Source organism: Amblyomma maculatum, chromosome 10, assembly GCF_055883805.1.
Source record: "Amblyomma maculatum isolate TAMU_Amacu chromosome 10, ASM5588380v1, whole genome shotgun sequence".
Taxonomy (NCBI): Eukaryota; Metazoa; Arthropoda; class Arachnida; order Ixodida; family Ixodidae; genus Amblyomma; species Amblyomma maculatum.
Genome location: NC_139353.1, coordinates 161,412,887 through 161,440,575, shown reverse-complemented (window position 1 = coordinate 161,440,575; position 27,689 = coordinate 161,412,887). Strand labels below are relative to the sequence as shown.

Sequence of the window (27,689 nt, the reverse complement as noted above, 5' to 3'; positions counted from 1 at the left end):
CTTATACGCCAAGCGCAAATTTTTTCAGGAGAAACTGCAGTTTGGAGGGGGGGAATGACTTATACACAGCTGTTGACTAACAGCATGTAAAATGTGGCCTTTTTGTTTTTCATTGAGGTAGTTTACTTGCAATAAAGTCAGAAGCAACAAAAAATAAGGAAAGTGGCTTAATAGTGGCTCAGCAAAGGCTGAATTGAAGCAGGCGCAAGCAAGGCTTTCACCAGTGGTGCCATCTGGAAAGAAGGTAGCTGTGCCTGTCACTAGCACTGCCACTCACTGCCCCACAAGCGACACCGATGTTCATTCAGGACTCGCATGAGCGCCCAGTGATGCCTTCTTTCATGTGGTCACTTCCATTTTCTGAACTAGCTCTCCTTATTTTTCTTCTGTCATGGCTTATTATTGGCATATTAGCTGCTGATTAGTTCTCTGGCTGACATTGTCTACAGTTCTCTCGTGTGACATTACCCTCTCCCATTGAAATGTGAGTTTGCAGTGGGAGTAAATAAACAAATAGCATGCTTGGCTGCTAAGACTCATAAATGGACAAGGTGCCCCCCATAAATGTGGGATCGGGGATTGAAATTTATGCATAATTTCAATGCTGCCCTAATTGACTTATAACTCTCCACACCGTGAAGCCACCTACTGCAGCCGAACGACGCATGCTAACATTGAGAAAAAAAAAAAAACGCACACAAAAGATTAGGAACCGGATGTGTTCTTCTTTCTGGTCCATAGCCTTCTGTGCGCTGTACCCTTCACTACGGTGTCTCTCATAGCCTGAGTCGCTTTGGGATGTTAAGCGCCATAAACCAAACGACGTTACTCGGAGAAGCAGTGCCACAGAGGGATATAATATGCATTGGTCCAGGCAGCAGAGGAAGTAGAAGAGAGAACAGCAGTGTACTGCACCTACCTCCCAGGCCATCGGGCACGTAGATCTTGAGCTCAATGCAGATGAACAGCATTGCCAGGGACATGGGGAAGTTGCCCTCGGTCCGCAGGGACACATGCCGATAACCTTGGGAGAGTGGAGGGAGACAGTCAACCACACGAGCACACAACTGCAACGATGCAAGGGTGCTTTTGCAGTGACAAAAGGAAGCAGCATGGAAGAGGTCCATCGGTTTTACCTGATACTAGTACCCCCAGCAGAGATGAGAACTGAACCCAACTTTGGCCAAAAAGTCAGAAATGATTCGTGCAAATAAATTGATTCTTTTTCAATGACTCACAAATACAGAGGCCTAATGAGTTAAAGACACCAGTTGCGAGTCTCTCTCTCTCTGAGCCCATGAAGTAAATGATGAATCCACAGTACCAAGCCTTGCAAGAAAAAAAAAAAAAAGAGAAAAGAAAAAGTAGTTCACCAGTACACAAGGTTGACAGCATTGTTTTCAGTCTAATTGCTTCGAATGCCTTTTAGCACTTATTCGTTTTGCACTTATTCCTGGTCTGCTTTAATTCAAGGATAAGTTTGAAAATTTTTAATCAGAAGCAAGAGGTGAGAACACACTACAGACTAGCGTCTCAGTCCAGTCCTCAACGGCTGTGGTGCACACAAAGAGGCCCATGACAGCTGAATGCTCTCATAGTACAGAAACCAAAGCCAGCACAAACCTAGAAATGCTGTGCACAGCAACGTACACGACGAAGTATTTGCAGTTAATGCGAAAGAAAAAAAAAAATAGAACATGAAGTTTTCCAATGCAACCCATTGTTTGTACAGCATGTTCAGCCATTTCACGCACTGCATTCACCCATCTAAGTTGCTGAATCAGTCAAACTAAAATTTTTCACAAAAGTGGCATTTGGTCGGTATTATATTTTATTATAACAAGCTTATTTGGAGTGCCTGACTTATTTGGTCACAAGTCGGATATTCGCATTGTCTGCAGCAATGTTGAAGCAAAACAAGCCGCTGTGTCACTTTGTTTTGCTTGTCGCAACTCTGCCATAAATATCAGGCAAAGGAAGTGGTGGGGGTTGTAGGGGGGTCGGTAGAAGGTTGCAGAGAACTGCACTAAACTGAAGAATTTGACTGGCATATAGCGATAAATCTCTTCCAACTTGGAACAAGATGACATGGTTGGTGGCACCAGGACCGCAGGTTGTTTTGTGTCGTCCTTCATGCAGACGATGGAGTATCCAAATTCTTCTGATTGAATCAGGCAAGTACTCCAAATAGACTTGGTGTAAAAGAAAACTGTCAACCAACTGTGATCCCTGTGCAAAGCTTGAGCTCTAAGGATTTACCAGTTTAGCTGCAGAGTTATTGTACATGGTGCATCTAAAATTGCAGAACATGCTGTAGACAGATAAAAAAAATGATGGCCAAAAATAAAGCACTCTCTGTACAATAAAAAATGAGAAATGATAGCCAAATTACCCTATACAGTGAATTCTGGACACAGGTATGAAATTACTGCTTATATCGAATTGTCACAAAATCCCCTTTCCAGAACAAAATTTCTGGAAATACACCAACATAAAGTGCTCTTCCCACCACCCAATCATCATCATCATCATCAGCCTGATTATACCTACTGCAGGGCGAAGGCCTCTCCCATATTTCTCCACTTAACCCGGTTCTGTGCTAGCTGCATCCACTTGACCCCTGCGAACTTCTTAATCTCATCCGCCCACCTAACTTTCTGCCGCCCCCTGCTACGCTTTCCTTCCCTTGGAATCCAGTTTGTTACCCTCAGCGACCATCGGTTATCCTCTCTTCGCACTACATGTCCTGCCCATGTCCATTTCTTCTTCTTAATTTCCACTAGAATGTCGGTAACTTGAGTTATTTCTCTGACCCACTCCCAATACATGCAGAAAAATTAAAAAAAAACTGTGCCCTTCAATGTGACAGAAGTCCCTGTTCTTGAGAAAACCCAGCACTGGTGTTCTGAGGAAGAAAATGCCCATGCCTCTGGCAGGTGGAGGTTGGCAGGCGGCATGGTTGCTGGGTTGTGCCATGTCATGGCACCACAACACAATATCACGGCATCTACCAACTCGGGTAGCTTTTTTGAGATATGAGGATGAGATAGGAATAAAAACCCTTCAGGACTCTTGGACCTCGTGTCAGACACGCCACCCCAGACCCTGCACACACGTTTGTACGGCTGGGTCACAGCAGGGCTTCATGTCTGTGTCCGAGTCAGGTGGTCTGTCACATAATGTGACAGCTTATGACTGTATGCTAATGAACATAGTGCGTAGGACAGTAGAAGCACAAATGAAGAGATTAGTAATTAACCCTTTCGCTGTCAGGTGTTTCTGGCCGTGACGCACCCCCAGTGTCAGCTTGATTTCAGGGAAAGATTGTATCAGGGAACGAGCATAGCGATTTATTTTTGATTATGACTGCTATGCAAATAACATAGTCACCAGAATATGCACATTTCAGTGTTCTGCAGGTATTGCTAATTAACATCATCATCATCATCATCAGCCCGATTATAAATTAGATAAATGAAAATAATATACGAAAAAAACTTCTCGATACTTCTTGAGAGTCCGATTCCGTGCTCGGATCGTATTTATAATGAAAAGAGCCATCGCTCCAGTCCGCAGTCGAAGGACTCGCAGAAAATTGCGCTCACATCCATCCGGTGGCCTGCGGCAGATGGCAGAACAACCCTTGAACTTGTAACCGTACGCACGCACCATGAAACGCGCGCGCTGCATGATCGCTTAGAGCGATAGAGTAGCGCGCCCGGAGCGACCGTGCCCCTCAGAAATGAAGGTGGCGGGGGTAGGCGCGTGGTCGCTCCATACTCTTCAGTATATATGCATTCACGCAACGTGGGGCGAAAATACGAATTTGTAGTAAGATATTACAGATGGCGCAGCCTGTCCAGGTGTGCCAGCTTCGTGCTCAGGCATGAATTTTTGAATGCATGCTAGATAACGTACCGGTATGTCGGTGACACTGTGGAGGGAAAGCGCGTGAATGTACCGGTATGCTCATGACAGCGAAAGGGTTAAGAAAGTAGCTAAGTATGTGAATGAGAAACTGCAAGGGAAGCTGCAGATGAAAGCCATTAACAGTGGCAGGTCATCATACCCTTGAATGTCAGTTTGTGTCATGTATACTTATACAGCGCACAGAAGGCATTTCTAGATTGAGAATAGACAAAAAGATACCTTAAAAAATGCAACAAAAATGAGAAAAAATAGTTCAATGATAAATTTAGAGTCCAATATTGTTTTTACAATGCTAATGCAACTGCTTCCAAGACTTTGTGCACATTTTTAAGTCCGAGGTTAAACAAAATTGTTGCTAGACATTACTGATGCAATGGAATCACAGTGAGGCGTTAAAACCTGGGTACATAAATTGGTTTTCTGGCACAAGGAAGAACGAAAAAACTGTTCTAAAGTTTCAAAGAACTTGCACACAAGATGGTGATGAGGGAGGAATGCCCCCTGAGAGCTTGCTGAAAATGGGCAACAGTGCGTTTCCTGCCAAACATGAAAAGGTTAAAGAATGCACAGATGCCAGAGCCTGTTACTCACTGGTGAAAGCTTGATATGTCCAAAGGACACAACTCAAAATGAGAACAGAAACTTGTGCCTGTGTTTTAAGAAAGGAGAAACCGCTGTGACAAAAAAAGAAGAGAGGCCCCCACCTGCTTGGAGGCCATCCATGGGAAGAATCCTCTGGCCCAGCATTTTGCCATTCTCATCATAAACTGCTATCCGGATGACAGCCAAATCAGGAAGCACTACCTGCACATGCATTGGTACCAACAGTTGAGGAAAAGCAAGGAGCCAAAAACTGTGTACAGAAGTGAGGAATGAAGTACTGACTGCGACCGCAGAGGCACTTACCAAGCCACTAGTTACCAACCATCAGTGACTGATGGATTCAAAGCGCAATTACAGGCTTTGATTTGCACACACAACGCAGTGACAAACATGGACAAGAGGAGAGAAACCACAAAGCACTGGCGTCTGAGCGCTTTGTGCCGTCTCCTCCCTTGTGCCATGTTCGGTGTCGCGCTGTGTGTGCAAATGAAAGCATGGAATACTGCCTGGCCCAGCGACTGGTTTCAAGAAATTTTAGAGCTACCAAGGCCATCGCGAACTTAGTGTGCCATTAAGTGGGTTTTTTACACACTACATTTTTCACTTTCTGCAGGATTTTCGGTTTTCTCGCATGATCGCAGTTTTTGACAAGCCAGCAAAGTTGAGATTCAGACATAGTGCATCTGCGGCATTTCATTTGCCACGCGGACGATGAACAATTAGGAAAACTATTGTTTCACATGATTGTGCTGCTTTTGCAGCAGATTTTTTTTTTTTTAAGCATCAAGCATTAATGACTGAAGATAATGTCCCGCTGTTGGATTTCGGTTCTAATGATGACACTGCACAACCTCAGCTCGGAACATTGGTAGCCAGCCGGCTGCAAGTTTCATTTTCCGCTTCATTTACGCAGCACACTAATGACATGGATGGTAATTCTGTTATCTTCAGTGTCTTGTAATCATACGATGAACAGTATTTACAAGTCCAACAAAGGTCATCTACTCAGGATCAATGCTCCAAAGTAGCTCAAAGTGGTTCTTCAAACTGTGCTAATTTTTTTTCCCTTTCAAAAAGATCTTGAATGCAGATTTTAGTTTTTGCAGTAAAACCAAAGCCTTCTGAAATCTTTAGAAGCATTACAATAATGTCATACAATTAAATGCCCCCTCCTGCAGAAAATCCAGCACTGGTGTTGATATTGAAAACCCACAATCAAGCCTCTGGTCGTAGGGTTGTGCAAAGTTACACTCCATGTAACACGACTGATTTAGCAGGGCATGCCAACTCGGGCTACTCAAGTCAGATGAGAGGGTGACAAGAATTGAAACCTCCAAGAAGTCAGACATGCCACCCCTAGGCCATGCGAGCACATTTGTGCGGATTGGTTAAAGCAGGGCTCTATGCCTAGCTCAGGTGGTTTTGCATATAACGTGCCAGCTTACAACTGTATACACTTATGAGGTTGTATGTGAGATAACAGAGGCACAAATTAAGCGAGTAGCAAAGTGCACATATGCAAATGAGCATCCACCACTGCAGAGGGGAGCCATTAATGCTGCCATGTCACACAGCTACGGTAGGGCCCTATGCCAAGAAGCTATGGCAGGCCATCACACTGCTAGCCAACGCATGTGTTGTGTGGGTACTGCATTTCTTTGCCACTGGTAGGGCAGGTGCATTTTCAGAAATGAAGTTGCACAGTACAAAGTGAAAATATGTTCAAATGTATTTTATGGCTCAGCATATTGTGCTTGTAATTTGCTAGCCCAGGATCGAATTCAATCGCAGTCAAATGGACAGTGCAGGAACACTGGAGTTCATCCCAAATGTCCCGACTGTGTCGAGAGAGAGGAATTTGAGGAATGACGTTTCAGCTCCCACACTGGAGTCTCCCATGTTTGATCTGATTTTTTTATTTCACCAGTACAACTGGAGGGATGTCTGACGGGACCCAGAAAACCCTTACAAAACAATACAAAGATGTGGTATTGACATGTTGGAGCCAAAATATCATTTTATCAATTTTTGGGGGGTCGGTGCCATTTATTTTTTCTCACGCTTCACCCAACTAGACGGGCCCCAGTGAAACACTTGTCTTCAGAGAGTAGTTCATCGCAAAGCTTCCGTTTCTGCTCAGACCTTGTCTTCCTTTATATTTGCGCAGTCTCAAAATGCTAAATGATATCCCCACAAAGGGCATAATATATTCTCTTTGAATTACCTACAGTATGCACCATGTTTAGAAAAGGAGCGACATGCCTTTCGGAAGACAAAGGGCTCCTCATTGTAGACGGGGTTAAGTCCGTTGGCGGGCACCATGCGGGTGCGGAACTCCTTGCGGATGGTGTCTGTTGGCAGGCCGTACATGTCCACTTCCACGTAGGTGCCCACTTTCTTGTCCGACAGAAACTGGCCCGAGAGCACCCGCACTGAGCACTGGGCCGCAATTACCCCATCCACGGGCGACTCGGCAAAGGGGTCAAAGGTCTTGTCCGCCCGTCGCATGAAATCGGGTTTCAGCAGGTACCTGTACCGTCCCCCCCCCATATCATTACTACACTACACTCAGTTTGGTCTCTGAGGGATGCTAAAGCAGAGAGCTCTGGATAATTTCAACTGTTCTTTAACATCAAATCTATGTAGTCAAACACCCAAACCACTAAGCCGCCAGTGCGAGGATGTAAAGCCACATGTATGTGTGCCCAATGTGTGGGAACAAGGGCATGGATGCAATCTGCCCAGCACTTGGTAGTCATGACCGATCAGTGAAATGGCACTCACTTGCAATGACTGTCTGCTGCTATTCCCACAGTTGGTGCAAAGTCTAAGAAATTACAACTAAAAAAAAAAAAAAAAAAACAAAAAAAAAAAACAAAAAAAAAAAAAAAGAAAGAACATGACACAAGGCACCAGCCACCACTTGCGGTCGTTCATTCACACAGATGTGAGCCCCCTTGTAGTGAACCTCCTTAAGCAATTCACAACCACTTTTATAAACTGCCCAGTGTTGCACGCTGTGTGCTTATGACTACATGGACAGCCTGAATAGAAAGTCAGGAAGCAAGCTGTGCAAAGAAAAAGAGGGCGTGAATGTGCAACTTCTGGTCTGCATCCCCTGCCTCTCACTTTCTGACAAAAGTTGTGGCAAAACATTTGTTGGACCTCTGGTCTGTTGTTTCACACAGCTCAGACTAATGCACAGAGAGCACAAAATGCTAATTTCCGCTAACACCCATGGCGAGCCCATTTCTCACATTTCAGCTGCACTAACAAAGTTTTGATACTGGCCTTTGAAGACTGGCTAGCGCATTGTGATAGTATTGGTTGTTTTCCTTTGATTCCTTCCATGAAGGGACTGGAAAAGAACTCTGTGGCCTGCAAAGAGGTGTTGTCTGCCAGATGTCTTGATATCACACAGGAGAACCCACGCTCGCCAATGTATTCTGAGCAACTAGGAGGGCACTATCAACTGAAGGCATTCATGCACGGGGATTTGGTCAGCGCAGAATCAGCACATTAACTGCCAGCTCACATGACCAAACATGAACACAATAAATATTCAAGGCATTGCATTAGCTTATTGATGCAGACAACCTCTACTACTTTCGGTTTCAGTGCAAGTGCCCAGATATTGTATGCAGCTGGAACAGAGTGCATTGTTGTCGCCAGACATCCTGTCCAGTGAATGCACATATCCACCAGCATCCATTGCCAAATACTCATTCTTTAGGAGCAGTGCCCCCCACCACAATGGTGCCAAGTCTCTGGAGATGCTGTCACAACACCACTGGCAGACTTTACAGCTGTCTGTCAGCTCTTCTTCGGACGTTAATGAGACAGAACCACTTCTAGTAAGGTGCACACAGTCTGTCAACAAGCCCAATGCAAATACACAGCGCAAAACCTAGGTTACATTTTCAAACATTATAATGAGATATTTAGCGTAACCAGGACATGCACATGAGACACAACTGTCTGTGAGTAGACAGCAAACATTGATTAGTGCCATCGTGTGGGCCAGTCATCATGGAGAGGTGCACCGCAAATGAAGAAACAAGGATGACAACAGACAAGAAAAACCAGACTAGCGCAGTCCTATGCGTTTTGGTCCCGTTTTCCTAGTCATCCTTGTTTCTTTTGCATTGCATCTCTCCATGACAGAGTAACCAGTTGTGAGTAAGCACCCATGTTCTCCTCTTGTGCATGTCCTGGTTGCACTGGATATCCCGTCATAATGGCTGAAAATGATTAAGTGCGTTGTGAATCGGTGCATGTATTGTCCTCTTCCTTGTGTGCGTCTTGGTTGCACTATAAATCCCATTATAATGTTTGACAACCAACGAGCTCAGCAAACGGATGCCTTTATCGAAATGGGCTGCTGCAGTCAGGCTCAGTAGCCGAGCGTCTTAACCACTGAGTGGCAGGTGCAGCTCTTCTCAGGAGCAGTGCAGACAAGTACAACCACTTGACAATCATGTTGGTTTAGATTTAGTTTGTCCCTTAACCAAGCGATGGCTTCTCTGAAGTGCTATTCCCACTCACCCACATCCACCGTTGTACTCAAACTTTCCCTGGTTGAGCTGCATGGGAAGGTCGGGCGTCTGGAAGTTGAGGGCCACCATCTGGCAGCCGGCATTCCAGAAGATCTGCACAAAATAAAAAAATAAAAAATAAAAATAAAGCTGCCTTTTTTTTTGTAATGTCTTCAGACATTGAGAAAAAAAAAAGAAAAAGAAAAAAAGAAAATGCACTCAACATTAACCCACCTGAGACTTGCCTGGGAAAGTAAATCAACTACTGGCTGCAACTGGAAGAAACTTTGCACTGTAAATGAAATCTTTGTGTCCCACAAAACCAGAAAATAAGCATGTGTTTTGTCAATTATAAAGGAAGATATTAAGCCTCTAATATGTGCCTTTTTTTTGTCTTTTGAGAGCTGGTTGTTCTAAATAGTGACCCAGTGGAGCCGAAAAGCCACTCTGATCGTACATTGATCAACATTTCATTTAAATTTAAGCTGCAGAAGCAACTCTTTTAGGAGCTGTAGTTTATCTAAAAGGGCAAATTTAAAGAGTAGTCTTTCATGTACAGTTTTTTCTCGCTGCACTCATTGCAATAGTTATTGGTGCTGTAACGAGGCGGATTAAGTAATTTGCACTAAAATAGCTTTACTGACACGTTGCCGTTGCCAAAGCTGGCATTTCTTAGAGTGGGCGCGAGCTTCTTCGTCTTTGCCACTTTGTTGTTTTCTTAATCTTCGCGTTTTCCTCTTCTTGAAAATCTAGCTATTCGTCCTACAATACCCCTGCATGAAAAGACGCCATCCTGGCGGCTCAAGGGGAAGACACGATCGCAAGGTCGCAGTAGGGTTTGAGGCGATCATGTGGATGATTTCACGTCCTCTGCGACGGAGATCTGTGGGAGGCGTGAGGGGCTCGACAAGATAATTAACGGAAAAGTTTGTTGAAGTACACGATAAGGGCCCTGATATCTACTAAGAAGCTTGGTCGACTGGCCCGAGCTTGAAGAGGAACCCCATAGCCACACCAAAGAGTCTTGACGATAAGCAAGCGGTAGACATGTAGAAGCGGGGCGGTTGTTTTTCTGGTGGTGCTGGTGGCGAGCCGTGAGCCAACGGGCAATCTGACGGCACACTTCGGCATAGGCAGCGGCTTGAGAAATGGGGATCATTTCAGAGGTGTCGGGGCGGTAGGGGAGGATAGTGTCCATCGTACAAGAAGGTTCTAGGCCATACAGCAGGAAATAAGGGGAGAATCCGGTAGTCGTTTGCGTGACAGAATTATAAGCATACGTAATAAATGGCAGTACATGGTCCTAGTTCGAGTGGGTAAAGATACATACACGGCCATCATGTCGCCAAGGGTCCGATTGAAGCGCTCAACCATTGTTTGTGGATGGTAGGACGACGTCGTTAGGTGAACAACATGACACTCATGAAGAAGGGCTTCAACGACATCTGATAAAAAAACGCGACCATGATCACTGAGCAATTCCTGGGGTGCACCGTGACGCAGTATGACATTCTGAAGTATGAAACCAGCAACGTCACGAGCGGTCGCAGCTGGTAAAGCAGCAGTTAAGATGGTAAGATCGGGTAAGATGGTCAATGGCAACTATGATCCACCGATTTCCTGCAGAAGGGCAGAGAAGAGCCCCGTAAAGGTCGATTCCAACACATCCGAAAGGTCGATCTGGGCACGGTAGAGGCTGCAGAGGAGCTGGAGGGTGTGGTGGTGGTTTCTTGCTGCTCTGACAGTCGATGCAAGAGCGTACATACTGGCGAACAAAATGATACATGCCTCGCCAGTAGTAGCGATGACGCAGGCAAGTAAAAGTTTTCAGCAATCCAGCATGGCCACACTGTGGATCGTCATGATAGCTAACGCAAATGACGGAGTGGAGATGGCAAGGGATTACGAGCAGCCATTTGAGGCCATCAGCAAGATAGTTTCGACAGTAAAGGAGGTTGCTGCTCAAAGCAAAGTGATTTACTTGACGTCGGAGTGCTCGAGAGGGGGGGCACGGTGACTAGTTGGCCAGAATGTACATTATAGAAACAATTCAGAGATCCTTGCACCATGTCCATGCTCCATGTCCATGGTTTCAAAGGAAGAGGGAGTGAAGCCGGCGACAGAGGGTGATTCATGATCAGAGGACACAGGGGAGAGGAGAGAGCATCTGCGTCGGAGTGCTTGCGACCAGAGCGATAAAGGACCTGAATATCGTAATCTTGTAAACTCTCCAGTGGGTGAGGCGACTTGAAGGATCTTTCACAGACGACAGCCAGCAGAGAGCATGGCGATCAGTGATAACATTGAATGGCTGTCCATATAAGTACGGGCGAAATTTAGTGATGACCCAAACAATTGCCAAACATTCCTTTTTGGTGACTGAATAAGCCTCTGCTTTGGTCAGTGCTCGACTCGCGTAAGCAACAACGTACTCAGGGAAACCAGGTTTTCGCTGGGCGTTAATATGAAGCGCTCTAGGGTCATCAAGAACAGTAGAGGCGTTGGCGATCAATGGCATCAACAGTGCCAAGCGATTCTTCACGAAGTATAGTGGCAGGAAAAAGAAATAGATTGACGACGTACAGAGCGCTATTATCACCAGAAATTGTGAGTATGGCATGCAGGAGCAGCACATATTTGCGATGTGCAGAACTATCAGAAGGTGTGTACAGGACAGTAGCATCAACGAGGGCGGTACATGTGACAGGCACAAGGACAGACGAGAAAGCAGGGACGTTGGTGTCGTCAGCAGCGAGGATAGGCACAGCGGTAGAAGGAGTGCTTTCCACGATAGTGTCACAAAGTGGCAACAAATCAATGTGAGCACGAGCACAGTCGATGATGGCGTGATGTTTAAACAAAAAGTCCCATCCATAGCCAGGGGTCGAATTTGTTCTGCACTAGCTGTTCGCAGCGAAATATCCGAAAGTGTCATCGTCACTTTCTTAAGTTTTCAGCACAGACTGCGACTAATCACGGACACCGCAGCACCAGTGTCAACAAGGGCATCAACAGGAACACTTTCGACGAAAACTTCAATAATACTGACAGGGCATGGTTGCTGGAGGCGCAGTTCCTGCCTCCGGAACTGCGGCGCCTAGTTTTCCGTCATAAGGGATGATGCGCGTCAGGTCAAAGGAGAGCGGGATCGGTGTCGAGGAGACGGCGACCATTGTGCGTACGAGTTGGAACGAGTCGGAGAGTGAGGCGAAGATGGATGACGTGAGACTGGGTCGGAGACAGGTTCGTTGTACGTTGTTGCGGGCCCGTAGGCGTAAGGACGGGATAGACGTGCACGGCACAACCGAGCCACATGGCCAGCTACACGTAGGCATAGCAAACGGGGTGGTTATCTTGGGTGCACTCCGGATTCATAGTGCGCGGACCGGTGCGAAGACGAGCAGGCTGAGCAGGTGGGCCCTGAGGCACGGTGGTGTTGCGTACGTAGACATAGCGGGTGGAAGTGGCGGCCTGCTAGCAATTTCGGCGTAAGTCAGTGGAGCGGCGACCATAGGTGGTGGGTTGCTGGGTGGCAGAATCTCAGCAACCTGCTCCTGGATGGTGCGTTGCAATGGGGGCGACAAATATTGTGTGGCAGGGCGGCAGGTAACCAAAGACAACTGTCAAGCCACCTCTTCCCATACAAGCTACTGAATTTGCTGGAGAAGCATTGCGCGAGGCGAGGCGGGAAGATCCAGAGTCGAAACGGCGTTTTCTTAGCAAATGCTACGGCGCGTTCTGAGACGCTGTTTCCGGAGCTCGTCATAACTTTGACAAAAAGAGATGACATCAAAAATGGTTTGGGGATTCTTGGCGATCCACATCAGATATGAGTCATCGTCAGTCGCCTTGATTACATGCTTGATCTTGCTTTCCTCAGTCATTGATGGATTAAGGCGTTTACATAGGTCAACAACATCCTCAATGTAGCTGGTAAGGTTTTCACTTTTTTGCTGAGCCCGGGAACCCAACCGTTGTTCGCCGTGATGTTTCCGAACAGCAGGACGGTCGAAAACCTTGGTGAGGATAGTTTTAAAGTCGCCCAGGTAGAAATATCAGCTTTGTGGCTTCGAAACCACAATAGAAGATGACGTTGAGTGTAATGCTGTCTTCCCACTTATTATAGGCGCTCACTCGTTCGTAGGAGGTCAGCCAGTCCTCCACGTCTGTGTCATCCATGCCACTGAAGATGGGTGGATCGCACTGCCGTGCTGGCCCTGAACAGATGATGGTGTTGGGCACAAGCAGGCCAGGTTGAGCCGTGGTGTCAGTCATAGTGGCAGAATTGGTTATGGTGCGACTGCGGTGCTCCAGGATGGCAAAAGGTGGCAACTCCACCAAGTGTAATGAGGCAGATTAAGCAATTCGCACTAAAATAGTTTTACTGACACGTTGCTGCTGCCAAAGCCAGTGTTTTTCAAAGTGGGTGCAAGCTTCGTCTTCGCCACTTTGTCGTCTTCTTCATCTTCGCGTTTTCCTCTTCTCGCAAATCCAACTATCCGTCCTACAGTATAGACAAGGCAAACCGGTGAAACATGTACCATAAAATAATGAGCAAGCACCACTCTCCTCAACTCCTCTCATGTGCCGAAATTACCAGAATTACCGAAACTTCGGTGTCATACTTGTGCTTTCTCGGTTCAACACCGAAATTTAAGATGGCACCGACAAAAATTTTCCGTCACAGAACTAAGTGCAGTTCACACAGATTAAAAATTTTTTTCGTCTCTGATCAAGCCGATTGGGCTTAGGAATGTGCACGTAGCCGTTGGCGAGCCGCCACGCTGTGTGTTGTCGCTACACCGCCACCACAACCAATGCAAACTGATCAGTGCCCACCACCGATCTCTCTCAGCACGCTATTTAAATATGTTAGCGATTGCCTTACTTCATTTCTGAACCTAGACAGTGGCCATCTGCTCCTCTGGTAGCATACATCATATGTCTCACTCGCGATGGTCATCTGATGCCAGCCACCAGCCCTTGGGCATGTGCGTATCTGGGCAAGCTGGCAGTGTTCCCTGGGTGAGGTGCGTGCTAAGGGTAGGGAGCTGGGAGGTGCGGCATGCAAGGTGCTTTTCTAGAATGGCACGAATCATCATCATCATCATCAGCCGGACTATAGCCTCTCCTATAGTCTTCCAATTAACCTGGTCCTGTGCTAGCTTCACCCACTTGACCCCTGCGAACTTCTTAACCTCATCCACCCACCAAACTTTCTGTTGCCCCCTGCTACGCTTTCCTTCCCTTGGAATCCAATTTATTACTCTAAGCGACCGTTGGTTGTCCTCTCTATGCACTACACGGCCAGCCCATGCCCATTTATTCTTCTTGATTTCCACTAGAATGTATGTCACTGACTCGAGTTATCTCTCCGACTCATTCTGCACGCTTCCTATCTCTTAATGTTACATCTACCATTTTTCGTTCCACAGCACTCTGCGTTGTCCTCAACTTAAGCTGAACCCTTTTCACTAGCCTCCATGTCTCAGCCCCATAGGCGAGTACCGCTAGGATGCAAATGTTACTTTCCTCTTGAGCGATACCGGTAAACTGCTAGCCATAAATATGTGAGTACTTGCCAATACTCTCCATCCCAATCTTATTCTTCTAGTTACTCATCTTTCATGGTCTGGACCTCTCCTAAAAAGACATATTTGTCTACCACTTCCAGTGCTTCGCTACCTATTGTGAACTGCTGTTCCTTCCCGAGGATGTTAAACATTACCTTAGTCTTCTGCATATTGATTTTCAAGCCTACCTTTCTGCTATTCCAGTATAGGTCATCAATCATTTTTTGCAGTTCATCCCTTGAGTTACATAGCAAGGTAATGTCATCAGCAAATCGCAGATTACTGAGATTACTGATCCATCAACCCTTATCCCTAACTGCTTCCATTCAAGTCTCTGAATACTTCCTCTAAACAAGCTGTACTGGGGAGATCGTGTCTCCTTACCTAACACTTTTCTTTATGAGAAATTTGTGACTTCCTTTGCTTTACTGCTGTAAAACTAATTGCTGGGCTAGTTGGCGTATTGCTTTAAAAAAAAAAAAAGATTGTTAGCTCTGTAGACCTTTCTTTTTATGACTGCGGTGCAACCATTATAGATATCTTCCAGTACTTTCGGTTACGGCTCATCTACACCCCGATTTCGCAATGCCTGTATGACTGCCGCGGTTTCTACTGAGTCAGATGCTTTTTCTTAATTAATGAATGCTATGTATAAGGGCTGGTAATATTCCGAGCATTTTTCTATCACCTGGTTGATGGTATGGATATGATCGATAGTAGAGTACCCTTTCCAAAAAAATGCTTGATCTTTTGCTTGATTGAAGTCTAAGATTGTCCTGATTCTGTTAGCAATTACCTTAGTAATCACTTTATATTTAACAGATAGTAAGCTGATTGGTCTGTAATTTTTCAAGCCCTTAGCATACTCTTTCTTATGAATTAAGATAATCTTAAGAGTTCTTCCATGACTCCGGTACCATCGATGACACCAGGCATTGCGTATACAGGGTGGCCAGTTTCTAGCATAATATCCTGCTAAAGTGCGACGATGCTGAAGTGTGTGCAGTTGAGTAGGCTGTGCTGTGCTGTGTCCTGCTGTGCTAGATAAGGCAAACTGGGTGAACTGGCCATATCAAGGCCCTCCGTAACAGTATAGATACCACAGTTCTATTCAGTATGGTGCATTATAACCAACCCTATAAAACACGGCCACATCTCCCCGATTCTCTATTTTCTATCCCTCGGGGGACAACCTTCCCAGCGTACATCCTGCCTGTACTCCGCACCTCTACCAAGATATATATATCTTGGTGGCCTTGTGGTAGAGCATCCGCCTCGTGTTCGGGAGGTACCAGATTCAATCCCTGGTGCCGCCGGGTACCCCCCGGCTTTTCAATGGGTACAAGCTTTCCCCCGGCCTAGTGCTCAGCGTTTTGGGTTGAAATGTTTGGGAAAGGAGTCATAGGTCTCAAATAGTTGATCCGATGTGGCAGTGATCAGTTCCGCCATCGGACAACAATAAGACCGCCTTGTGCGGCAAAAGCCCCTTATGTGACTCCATGGCTCCAGAACGTAACCTACTGCCGCATCCACAATCAGCGTCACAATGATGCCCTTTTCCACAAACGCCTCATACAAAAACCTACCACTGCAATCGGGTGCCAATTCCATCACGAACACATGAAAGTACTTGTTTTGCTCAGCGGAGGCGAACGTGTCACGAACAGCACGCAAGAAAGAGTGCGTCAGGATCGTACAACGATCTTGCACAAAGGGAGACGCGAGGAAGGCGATCCTCGAGCGCTCTTTTCGAATCTTATCCAGGAAAGCCCGGCCTCGTGTTGACATATTGTGCTTGCACTCTTTAATTGTGCCGTCGAGAGTGGCGAGTGTATTATGCCTCATTTGGCCTCCTAGCCTCACTAAGCCCTATAATATTCCATCTCATGCCCTCTAATTCCTCTAACAGTACTGCTAAACTGCCCTCACTAGGGTTCTAGCGCTAAAAGCTGCCAGGGTCAGTTTCCAATGGCGGCCTGCCTGGAGCCACAGATTCTTAGCACCCTTTGCTGCGTTGCAAGACTGACCTCCACCATGCTCAGCTGCTTCGCAGCCGAGGGCCGGGGGTTTGCTGGAGTGTTCATGGGAGCTAACGGCCAATTACTACACCAGGGTTGCCAAATCCTGTTCTGATGAGGGAGTGCATTTCCAGAAGTGTTCACCAGATAGGTCACACCCAAATCCTGTTTATGCAATTCCATCACCCTGCAGATCTTTTTTAATCAGGTGGGGAACTGTGGCACCATGATTCTTGCACACGAGGCGGATGTTTTACCTCTACAGCGCCGCTGCAACTCCCATACTAGCGCGGATATGTGACACTAACAGTGAAGTTGGGGGGGGGGGGGGGGGGGTGCACTCGCACGGAATTTTATGGTATACATTAGTGTTCTTCATGAGCTAAAGCTTGCCTTTCTATCACAAGCGGAACAATTACAGCGATACAGTTCAGTGGTTAAGTGAGCGTGGGCTCTGAGAAATGGGAGTGCCTCACCTGTGGAAGAAAGTTGCTTGAATCAGCCCTGGTTCCCTTGGGATAGATGCGACTGAGCTGTCGCTTGTTGTAGCTGTTGACGTGAATCAAAGAAACTGACTGGAACAAATTCACAACCCTTCCTTCCCAAAAGAATTTTTGCTTCTTAAACTCACAAGCAGAGGATGCTACAAGAGTTAGCGAAATTTCTAAGCAGTCTCCAATGCAGACCGCAACCCATTTTCGAAACAAAGACAAATGGGCAAAATCAGTAACAAAGTGCTCCAGTAAGGGGCCCACACCGGTATGAGAAATCGCTACTCTTCAGCAATGACTTGTTCCTCCCTCTCCCTCAGCAACATAAGAGAGGAGTATTCCACCCCACTGGCTGACACAGCCGTAGAACTTCAGCAATCCTGTGCTTCCGAGAAATATCGGATATGCAGACAGTGTATGCGATCCAAACATTACAAGCCACAGTCAAAAACGGGTATGCCAAATGCATATGTACAGTCTTTGTCAAAAGTGTAGAGCCCAAGGGGTCTGCTTCTGAGCTACTTCGCGAGGTTTGTAATGCATTTCTAGTGTTCCTAACCTCTTAATGGAAAAAAGATTTTTTGTCCAACCCTCTCCAATGAGAAATACCTCCACTAATGCTAAATCAGCGTCACTACACGGCTCAGAAGCAGAACCCTTGGGCTCTACAGTTTTGACAAAGGCTGTACCTTTAGTTTTACTGAAAATGATAACAATCCTTCACATGGTTGCCACAGCCTGGTGGCTCATATTGGATAGCAGGGTCACAGGAGAAGATTATGAAGCCTTGAAGCATGTTGCTGAGACATGGTAGATCAAGTAGAAAAAGCTGTGAGTTTTGAGGCATTGCTCCCCTACTGCGGACACCTCCCCCAAATCTGCTTGCACAGCACTGCTCTTTGTTCCTCAGTGTCTGAAGAAGAGGACTGAGTCGGGCTGGCTGGTGCATAGTGACCGAAGCGATTGAGCAGCACTAACAGATGGGACCCAAGAATCCACACACCTACACTGGTTAGCAGTCAAATGATTTAATGCGACAGGGGAGGCAGCATTATGAAGATAACATAGGCGGCAGATGCAGAAGAATCAGACATCGATAGGTATTAAATGACATCACTGAATGAGAGGTTCAAGCTCTTGTGGGGCCAGAGCTACCTGTAGCCGGCTGGCTGGCTGGTTTGAGATCAGCCATGAGGTGTGGTCTTTATGTCTGCAAATCACTAGAATCTTACTCAAAAATTCTTCATAGTCCTTGCAATCAAAACAATGTTTCAGTGTGGCAGAATTTTGATAACTTTCGCATGCTCGCAAAGTCTGTTGCTGATGCAGCCACCACCCACATCCCCCACTACAAAGGAGGGTGTGCCTGGCACTCTCAAAGATAGGTTACACTCAATGTAAATACTCAAGAAAGTGAGGTACTGGACAGCATTCATATTAGGTCAGTTGGCAGAGCACCAGGTGCAACATTCGAAGATCCTGGGTTCGGATCCAACTGCCCCAAGCATGTTTCTTTTTCTTCTTCTAAATAATTATCCCCACGATTGCATTATTACTTCACATTGATCAACATACAAAAAATTTCAGAGGTTGTGTGGCTATGCCTAGTGCATGAAAAATGCGAGAGCACTACAGGTTTTCTCACTAAATTTATTCCTTGTGCCAGCGAAAATAATCTGAGCGCCGACTGATATAATCTGCACACCGTGTAATTTAATTCGAGTACCAAGCATTTAATCAAGGCGCCAGAGTATTTATTCTAAGCGACACCTCGAAAATCCCAGCACCAGCCAATTTAATCTGAGTGCCAATGCAATTAATACAAGCTCCAGCAAATATAATCAGGCCATTTTAATCTACATGTGGAAAATGAATGCGGTAGAGGGCTCCAAAGCATGAAACATTAATTCCAAAAATAAATCGAAATTGAGTTCACTTTGCCAACCATGCAACGAGTAAGCAAAGCGTCAACTTATAGGATGGCTTTTGTCAATATTATGACAAACATTGCCTTGATGCAAGTGTTTTAAAAAGCCATTTAAAAAGCACAATATTGGCACTGAAATACTGCAGAGTCCATGAGTTGTGGCTTACTGGCTCTACATTCCAAGAGAACAAATTAGCCCTAAAATGTGCGCACTGCCGGATCTGAGGTTACTACCGCTCCTAAATAGACATATTCGCCTACTACTTCCAGTACTTCACTACCTAATATAAACTGCTGTTCCTTCCCGAGGTAGTTGAACATTACCTTAGTCTTCTGCACATTGATTTTCAAGCCTACTTTCACGCTAAAGCAAATAAAGCAAGCAGTGAAAGAGAAATTGCCGGGAATTGCCATCAGAACAAGTAGCATTGATCGTCTACTGGATTCGCATGGTTACTCCATGAAGTTGGTAACTCAGAGGCCGATTGACCGCAACAGACGACTTGAAACGCAGCTGCAAAACATACGCGCAATGGCTGCAGTGTGAAGGACCTTGCTCGTGCAAGTTTTACGTCGACGAGACTAACTATAACATACAGTGTTCAGGGAGCTTCGGCCGTGCAGTTAAGGGACAGCCTGCAGTGCAGACGACTGGCACCAAAGGAGCAAAACTTATTATTGCCTGCATGTCAGCAACAGGTGTCATATATCGGATGGCCGTCGGCAAGGTTCACTGGGTCGTATTCAATGAATTTTTGAGCGACAAATCAGCCCTTGTCGAAAGTGAAAAACCTGGTTCTGAAGCAGTTTTTATTTTTGACAACGCTCCAGCTCACAGTCATGGCAAGCCTGGCCAGTCTGATGCACTCGATCAAGCGGCTGCCTCCTTACAGCCCGTTTTTCAACCCTATAGAGGAAGTGTTTTCGAAGTTCAAGTCAGAAGTCAAAGCTTTCCTCAGCAAGCGGAGGGACCTGGAGCTATCACACCTCCTGGAATGACTAAATAGGACTATCGGCGCAGTTTGTTGCTCGACGCTGCCCGACACTCTATGCAGCAAATACAAAGGGTAGAGTGTGCTGCTTTCAACCGCCATGATTTTTCTTTTATACGGGCAGCTTTGCATGAAGATGATATGTAAAAAGTGCCGAGTTACACTTAGACCTGCCTAATGTCTCCCAGAAATTAAAATTGCATTTCAAAGTTGGCTACTTCTGTGCTTGTACGTGCCTATAGTTTGTTGGCAACCAACGCTGCTGGGATTGGCTGCTAAGGTGACCATAGTGAGAGGCCAGTAGCTATTCCTGACCTTGGTTGTAAGCTCTGCTGTACATAGTTTCATTCACTCTACCATGTTGCAGCCAGACTGAATGCAGGGGAGTGCTCTCTCTTTCTGTGGTAGTGGCCGTGTAAAGTTGAAAAAGCGGAGCAATGAGGTAATGTTTCTCTGCCTCTAAGTTTTCACGCCTGAACCAACTGTGCTGTACAATAAACCTTCTTTTCTGCTAGTGGTGTTAGATCACGATTAGAAACACAAATACATTTCTGCACCGGTTGCAATTTCATAAAAACAGCCGGCTGTTGTGTGAAGGCCACATTTGCCATCAGCATGCAGATTCAGTGCATATGACAACCCATGGTAAACAGTGCTTAACCAGCCAAATAGAAGATGACAGTCATATTTATTCACTTACCATGCATCTAAGCTAAAAGCTGCAAGAGACGTGTCACAAACCGCATTTTTTCAGCTTTGCGTGGTTCTTGGTTGTAGCAAGGTATAAGAACAAAGCGAAATAGTGCACGCAGATGTGACGCTCCCTCGTCGCATGGTCAGCAATGTGATCTCAATTTCGATTTATTTCTAAAATTCATGTTTCGTGCTTTGGAGCCCTCTACCGCATTCATTTTCCATATGTGGATTAAATTGGTTGGCACCTGGATTAAATTCGCTGGCGCTTGTATTAATTGCATTGGCACTCGGATTAAATTGGTTGGCGCTGACATTATTCGAGTTGGCGCTTGGATTAAATATGCTGGCACTATGATTAAATGCTTGGCACTCGAATTAAATTACATGGTTTTTAGATTATGTCAGTCGGCACTAAGATTATTCTGCTGGCGCTAGGATTCAATTCAGAGGGAAAACTTGTAGTGTGGCATAGTTTATCTTGGTAGATGGAAGATGACGCTGTCCATTCCTTCTTGCCTGCTGTTGTTCACACCACTTCGCACGACATATCTCAGTTTCTGACAACTGTTGCGAAGGGCTAGGCTCACTAGCCATTTCAAAGCAAACTGAGTTCCCCCCCAGCTGATCAAAAGAGTTTACACGGTTAGACCATGTGGCACTGATGTCCCACACCAATTTAGCATAAGCAAGCACAAAGAAAAATAACTTTAAAACATGTGACATCACAGAAACCATCGACTAATCTGTGCCCAGCCATGTCGTCTGCCAGGGGCACCTTTAAAGGTTGAGACTTAAGACATGTTTCCTGTTTTTCTGACTTAAAAGTACTGTCGAACTAACGACCCTCTATGCTTTCCTCAGACCCTCTGATATGCATCTCATAGCAAGCCCCAAGTGTAGCCAACCACCGTGCTACCTGCTGAAATCCTTTCCCCATCTTTGGCGTGCTCCCTTAGCCACTCACAAAGAGTTCATTTCAGTGCCATGCTTGTCTGCTCCTTTGTTGTCTACGGCACTGTCAACATCATGTGACTGCATCAATAGGCCTCTACAATCAAAATCAATTTTGTGCTTTACTACATTTACTTTTCCAAGCATTGGTATAGTACGTCGACTGCACTGTAATTTGGCTCTGTTCTCAGCGTACCATCCCAACTTATGTCACCAGGCTATAAATTGGTGCCATTCATTTTTATTACATTTGATTGACGGCTCCTAACGCAGCACAAGAAACTCAACTAAACATGTTCAGACAGTGCCATCATGAAGTGGGTGTCTTGAGAACAGTGCATTAATGCCCCGTAGTTGTGCTCTGCCCATTCAGGGCCTCAGTCATGCTCTGCAGCTGTTACTAAGCAGGACATATGTCACCATCCAAAAATTGAAGGTTATCTGTCCCAAATTCAACTCTCCAAACAAGTGTTGCAAACAGATACTACGTTGCCAGAAATGACTGCATGACAAGATGCTGAATGGCCGTCACAGCATGCAATTTTAACGCAGTAGCGTTAAGGAGCTCGTGTCGCAGAAAAGCCGGTGTCGTCGGCGGCATTGGCCGTGAGCGATAAATCCCGGCATGCACTTCATAAATAAAAAGCAACTTCCAAGATGGGCTGGGTGGGAATCGAACCAGGGTCTCCGGAGTGTGAGACGGAGACGCTACCACTCAGCCACGAGTTTGATGCTTGAAAGCGGTACAAAAGCGCTTCTAGTGAATGCGGTGTTGCCTCAGAAACGTGCCGTAGAACATTATACTGCGGTGTATATCGGTAATTATGAGCATGTTACTTACAGAAGTTGCAGTTACACGAGTAGTGAAGTACGTTTCCGCTACATTTCTTCTGCGCTCTGCGCACATGCAGAGCCATCTTGCGGCAAACACACAAGAACCCCTCCTCGCAATGTGCGGCGCTGCCCCGACACGTGGCGCGCCACTCGCCCCTGACGTTTCGCCGTGCACCCTCACGGGTTGTAGAATCAAGCGTCTTTCCTTTCTTTCGATCACTATCTTCGCTCACCCGCTTCTCCCCTTCGGGCCGCGCGGGTACCGGTGCGAGGATGCCCCAATACCCTTGCGTTTAATAAGTTTTCTCGATGAGGTGCAATAACGCTATCGCGTTCCACTCTTGAAGGCGAAGCTTAAGCGTCCTCCAATTTTTTTTTTAGACTGGTGCATTTTTACCGTCTTCAACTGAACACTAATACTGAGTAAAATGCCTCCAATTGTTCATTTGGACCTTCTGTGTTTAGTGGGTAGCTGCAGCCCTCTATCACTTTCTCATCCATTGTTTAACATGCTCCTAGAAATTGCAAATGGAGTGTAAGGGGGAGCAAAAGTGAAACACTTATGAACAGCTTTTAGGACTATGTTTAATCCACATGCAGTATAATTCTGTCACTGTGGCATGAGTAACTCTATTGATTTCTCATCTAGAACAGAAAACATTGTTTTTATTCAACAAAACTTGTGAAAACTATAACCATAAACATACAGCTCCCCCACCATACAAGCTCGTACATATTGTGCTCTGCCTCCGTGGGGACTTGCGTTCTTCAAGTCCCCGTCACCTTAATGTACCCACGAGGGAAGGTCAGTAATCCTAACTTTCAAGAGAGGGCACAAGTACTGCAACAAGACACATCACTGATGGTGTGACTGTCGCGAGGCAGTTCTGTTGTGAACTTGGCTTTCTGCCAGTGGGATGCAGTCTCTGAGCCCATCCCCTGCCCCAGCGTGAGAACGTTCGCTTGTAACCCTGCTGATGATCTTGATTCGTCGTAGGGTGTTCAGCTGCTAGCTACCATTGTTGCCGTTTGCAGCAATATTGCTTCTCAGTGCACATTGTTCCCAAGGGCGCTGCCATGGTCGGTGTGCACTCAGCAGCATGCGCCATTATTAGCGATGGGGTTGGCAATTTGGCCCCATTACAACCAGGTACCTGGCCCTAACCTAGTTCTTGCTCACATGCGTGACAGGCACACGACCATAGAGGCTAGCTATCCCCATCATTAACGAGAGTGTGAAAGCTGAGGACTGCCTGCGTGGGCAATGAGATGAACTTCAACTGTTCATAAGAACACATTGCAGTGCTGTTTGTTGAAACAGCATGGCAAGCCAGCATTCTTGTGAGAGTAAGGTGATTCAAACCCATTCTAGCCAAAGAGCTAGGCACCAAGATGAAACAAGGCCAATCACCTGGGTGAAGAAAAACGAGTGCTTAATTTTTGCTTTTTATGTCCATTGGTTCTCTGCTATTCCACAAAGATCATTACAAACGCAATCCATGGGGCTTCCGACCTGCCTCCTAAAGCAAATCAGGAGATTGATACCTGGATGGTGAAGACTGCTCGAAGTGGGTCTTGAAGCAAAAAAAAAGAACAGAGAGAGCTTTACGTTGACTTATGTAAGCTAAGTCCGGAAACTTATCACAAAAGTCTATTGCAGAATGGAATTTGCTCCTAGATGAGATATGTGTGCATCCAATGTTACATCAGCCAAAGAAAAATTTATATGAATCTTTTAGACGATATTTCAGGTATACTGTCATGCATGTGTAACATATTTTCTAATGATATTTCATACTTTGTACTATTAAATGTGTTCTCATCCCCTTTAATTATGATTTGTGTTTTAGTGGCATAGCTAATTTGCTTCCGCCATTTGCACTCTATTCTTTTTGGCCTTTTGTGGGTGTAATTAACCTCCCTACAATAATGCCCATCTGGCGCTGTAGATATTTGTATAATAAATAAATAAACAGATAAAAAAATAAAGTCACGAAACAGTGCCTCTATAATGCCTTATTTTTTCGCTACAGGGAGGCTCTCAGAAACCAACTACGTCTTTTTTTTTAGTTTTTATGGATGGCTTGGGGGCATGTAGTTACCTAGAAATATTCGAAGAATATTTCGAATATTAAAACAGATGCATTTCACAACAGCCTCAGGGGACGATGAAAGCACTCGAGCAGAGGATATATGCAATGAGCCCCAGAAAGGATACTTGACAAACTCAATGGCTTGCGACTTGAGGCAGCCGAGGGCAGCCGTCTCGGCGAATGAAGACATGTTGAAGTGGATGGCCCGTTCCTCGGCCACGTCAAAGCCCTGGAACTTAACCGGCTGCGCGTAGTTGACTAGCGAGGAGAGCACCGGGTGCACATGCACCGTAGCCCCCGTGTACTGGTAGTGCGCCATGGCCAGCTGCTCCTCCAGTTGGGCCTCCACCTGGTCACCCCACCACCACCATGATGACCCACCACCACTCAGGAGGAGAAGAAGCCTGCCTTACCTTCTTTTCTGCACAGGAGAAGAGAGAGGGAGAAGGCATGTCATTCCTGTCTGAGGACAGACACCTTGAAAAGCACCCAGCCAACTCTGAGCCAAACAATAGCCTATGGCGCTTTGTGCAAATATGACACACATGAAGATAATGGAATCTTGCCGATATCCTAAACTTATTACAAGCAGGTGAATGGGCCTATTCACTTTTTTATGGTATGCTTTCTTAGTGCGCAAGTCTTGTTACAAAGCAAAGAGGTGAGAAAAAAAATTTAATTGTGTGCTCTAATTATTTGTGCCTCATTGCAATGTAACTGGAGCAGAGCACTAAGCAGCTCCCAACAAAGTAAAAAGCTGCGCAAGATCAAGTCTCCACAAAACAAGCAGGACTCCCACACAGCATCTGCCAAAAATAGTTGAGGTGTTTCGCAGTTATCCTTTCTATAACACAAATTCTGCAGATGTATGCAATCTCCGCTAGCATAGTGCTCCCGAAAAACTGCTGCCACACCTGACAAGTAGCATGTAACTAGTCGGCCGATGTGTGTACGGCTACTTATGCAACTCCATGATGCCTGCAAGGCAGAAAGACTACCTCCACGCTCAAACCCATTCACTCTGAGCATCAAACAAATGGTTGCCTGCCGACAGCACTCGCCTGTCATGTGACACTGCAACACTGGCACAGGAGTTGTGACAGCATGAGCATGCTAAATAAAATGTTCTTCCTCTGACCATGACATGCTGCACATTTTCTGCAAAGCAGACTCCCAAGGGAGTAATATCGTAAAAGTAGAAGCGCGCAGAAAACAAGGACAGAAGAGGAAGACACAAACAACAGGACTGGCGCTGTATCTCTTTGATCCCAAGGAAGGCATGTCAATGTTCTTAAGGTGCACTGCAGTCATATTGTTGCGAAGAAAATCGGCAGTGGCATGAGAGGAGCCCTTGCGCTAGGCCAGCCATTAAAATCATCTTCCATCCTGTCCCCATGTTGTGCAGTCTTCTTGCTTGTCACATATAAAAATTTGGTGGAGGTGCGGGGTACGTGATCCCCATTCTCACCTTGGAGCATCGACACCATCTGTACGCAGGGACCATTGGCCGACATCCCGGGGATATCGCCGCGCAGCTTTGCCCCAGCGATTCCTGCCCAGACCCGACCATCTACCACCGCCCCATCCCAGCCCGGACCTGAAGACGAGGCACACAGGCAAACCAACCAGACCCGTGACCAGAGTAAAGACCCGAAGGAACCGAAGGACATAAACACGCAACCCATGCCCAGCCGCCCGAAGTGACATCGCTCCCATGGATGCTTTGGTGGCGGATGGTTGAAGAGCGCCAGGGGAGGCAAATTACCTAAGCATCATTGTGGTCATTAGTATCGTTGCGGCAAGCACATCATTCTCTTCTGTCTTTTCTTCAACATCCTCACTGTCATGTCACCCCCGACTTCAGCGAACCGATCGGGACAATCGCTCAATGGCCCCAGGTAGCGTTGCGAAGAAGATCGGCAGTGGCGCGAGAGGAGCCTCGCACAAGGCCAGCCATTAAGATCATTTTTCACTCTGTCGCTATGTTGTGCCGTCTTCTTGCTTGCCGCCACGTAACAATATCACTACAGAGCACATCTTCATGCCCAATAAAATCAGTAATCAATGTGCAATTAAAATCTCAAGTTCTTACTGACCAGGGCAAATTTCGTGATACTTCGTGAATTCTGGACTGTTGATCGAATTAAGCCATTACTCATTTGGTGTCTGTGTCGTAGATGGCATTGCTTCTCTAGCAGCACATGTATATTTAGCAACTCTATGCTGCGAGCTGCGTATATACATATTTGTGGTCGCATTGCAATAAAGTTCTCTGCTGTTCAGTTTTGGACGTGCACTGCCTACGTCTACACTGCTGCAGGGTATCCCATTGGCCTGTAGTACACTAAATATGGCATCAGAACTGGCATAAGGAGTGTACCTGATAGTTCTACTGGGTATGCAGGATGGTACTTGGTTATGCAATGGTCAGAGATAAGCATGTCTTTCACTGCAGAAAATGCAGATCCCTGTTCACGAGACCAGTCCAAGTGGCATCCTTGCCTAGAAAAGGCCTGATTAGGGTTATGGCCTTCAATGCTGGCCGTGGCAGCCACTTTTCAATGGAGACGGAATGCGAGGCGCCCATGCACTCTGCACGTCACTGCTTGTGAAAGAACCCCAGGTGATCGAAATTTCTGGAGTCCTCTACTACAGTGTCTCTCATAGACTGAGTCGCATTGGGACATTAAATCCCGTAAAACACATGTGGGAGAAAGTGGTCCAAGTGAATGACTATGCCCAAGTGTTTCTGCACACCTGCTACATCTGGGGATGGACTGATGTCTTTTACTGCCTTCAGCTTGTCGGAGTCTGGGCTGATATGGCAACCCCAAGAAAGAGAGCTTTGCTTGCACAAAATCAGCACCTGCACTGAATTAATCAAGGTGATGCTGGCCTGAGAAACTCTTGCTAGGAGCTCTTGAAAGTGAGCGTTGTTCTTTCCAGCAGTGGCCGAAAACCAGAGCATCATCAAACATGTAGCCAGTGCATTCTAGACCTTCGGAATTGTAGACATTTTCCTAAAAAAAAAAAAAATTCTGGCTCT

General features: G+C 46.1%; 1 protein-coding gene across 1 annotated transcript in view; it reads right to left on the bottom strand.

Annotated features, from left to right (window-relative positions):
• Positions 1 to 27,689, bottom strand: part of norpA (no receptor potential A) — a 145,818-nt gene that overhangs the window by 34,940 nt on the left and 83,189 nt on the right. Inside the window, exons 18-25 of the mRNA XM_084581641.1 lie at positions 26,112 to 26,240; positions 25,705 to 25,717; positions 24,769 to 25,029; positions 17,136 to 17,208; positions 9,079 to 9,182; positions 6,792 to 7,063; positions 4,635 to 4,730; positions 920 to 1,024 (exon numbers count right to left, since the gene is read on the bottom strand). Coding sequence (XP_084437767.1) covers positions 920 to 1,024; positions 4,635 to 4,730; positions 6,792 to 7,063; positions 9,079 to 9,182; positions 17,136 to 17,208; positions 24,769 to 25,029; positions 25,705 to 25,717; positions 26,112 to 26,240 — 1,053 coding nt within the window. The remainder of the gene's footprint in view (positions 1 to 919; positions 1,025 to 4,634; positions 4,731 to 6,791; positions 7,064 to 9,078; positions 9,183 to 17,135; positions 17,209 to 24,768; positions 25,030 to 25,704; positions 25,718 to 26,111; positions 26,241 to 27,689) is intronic.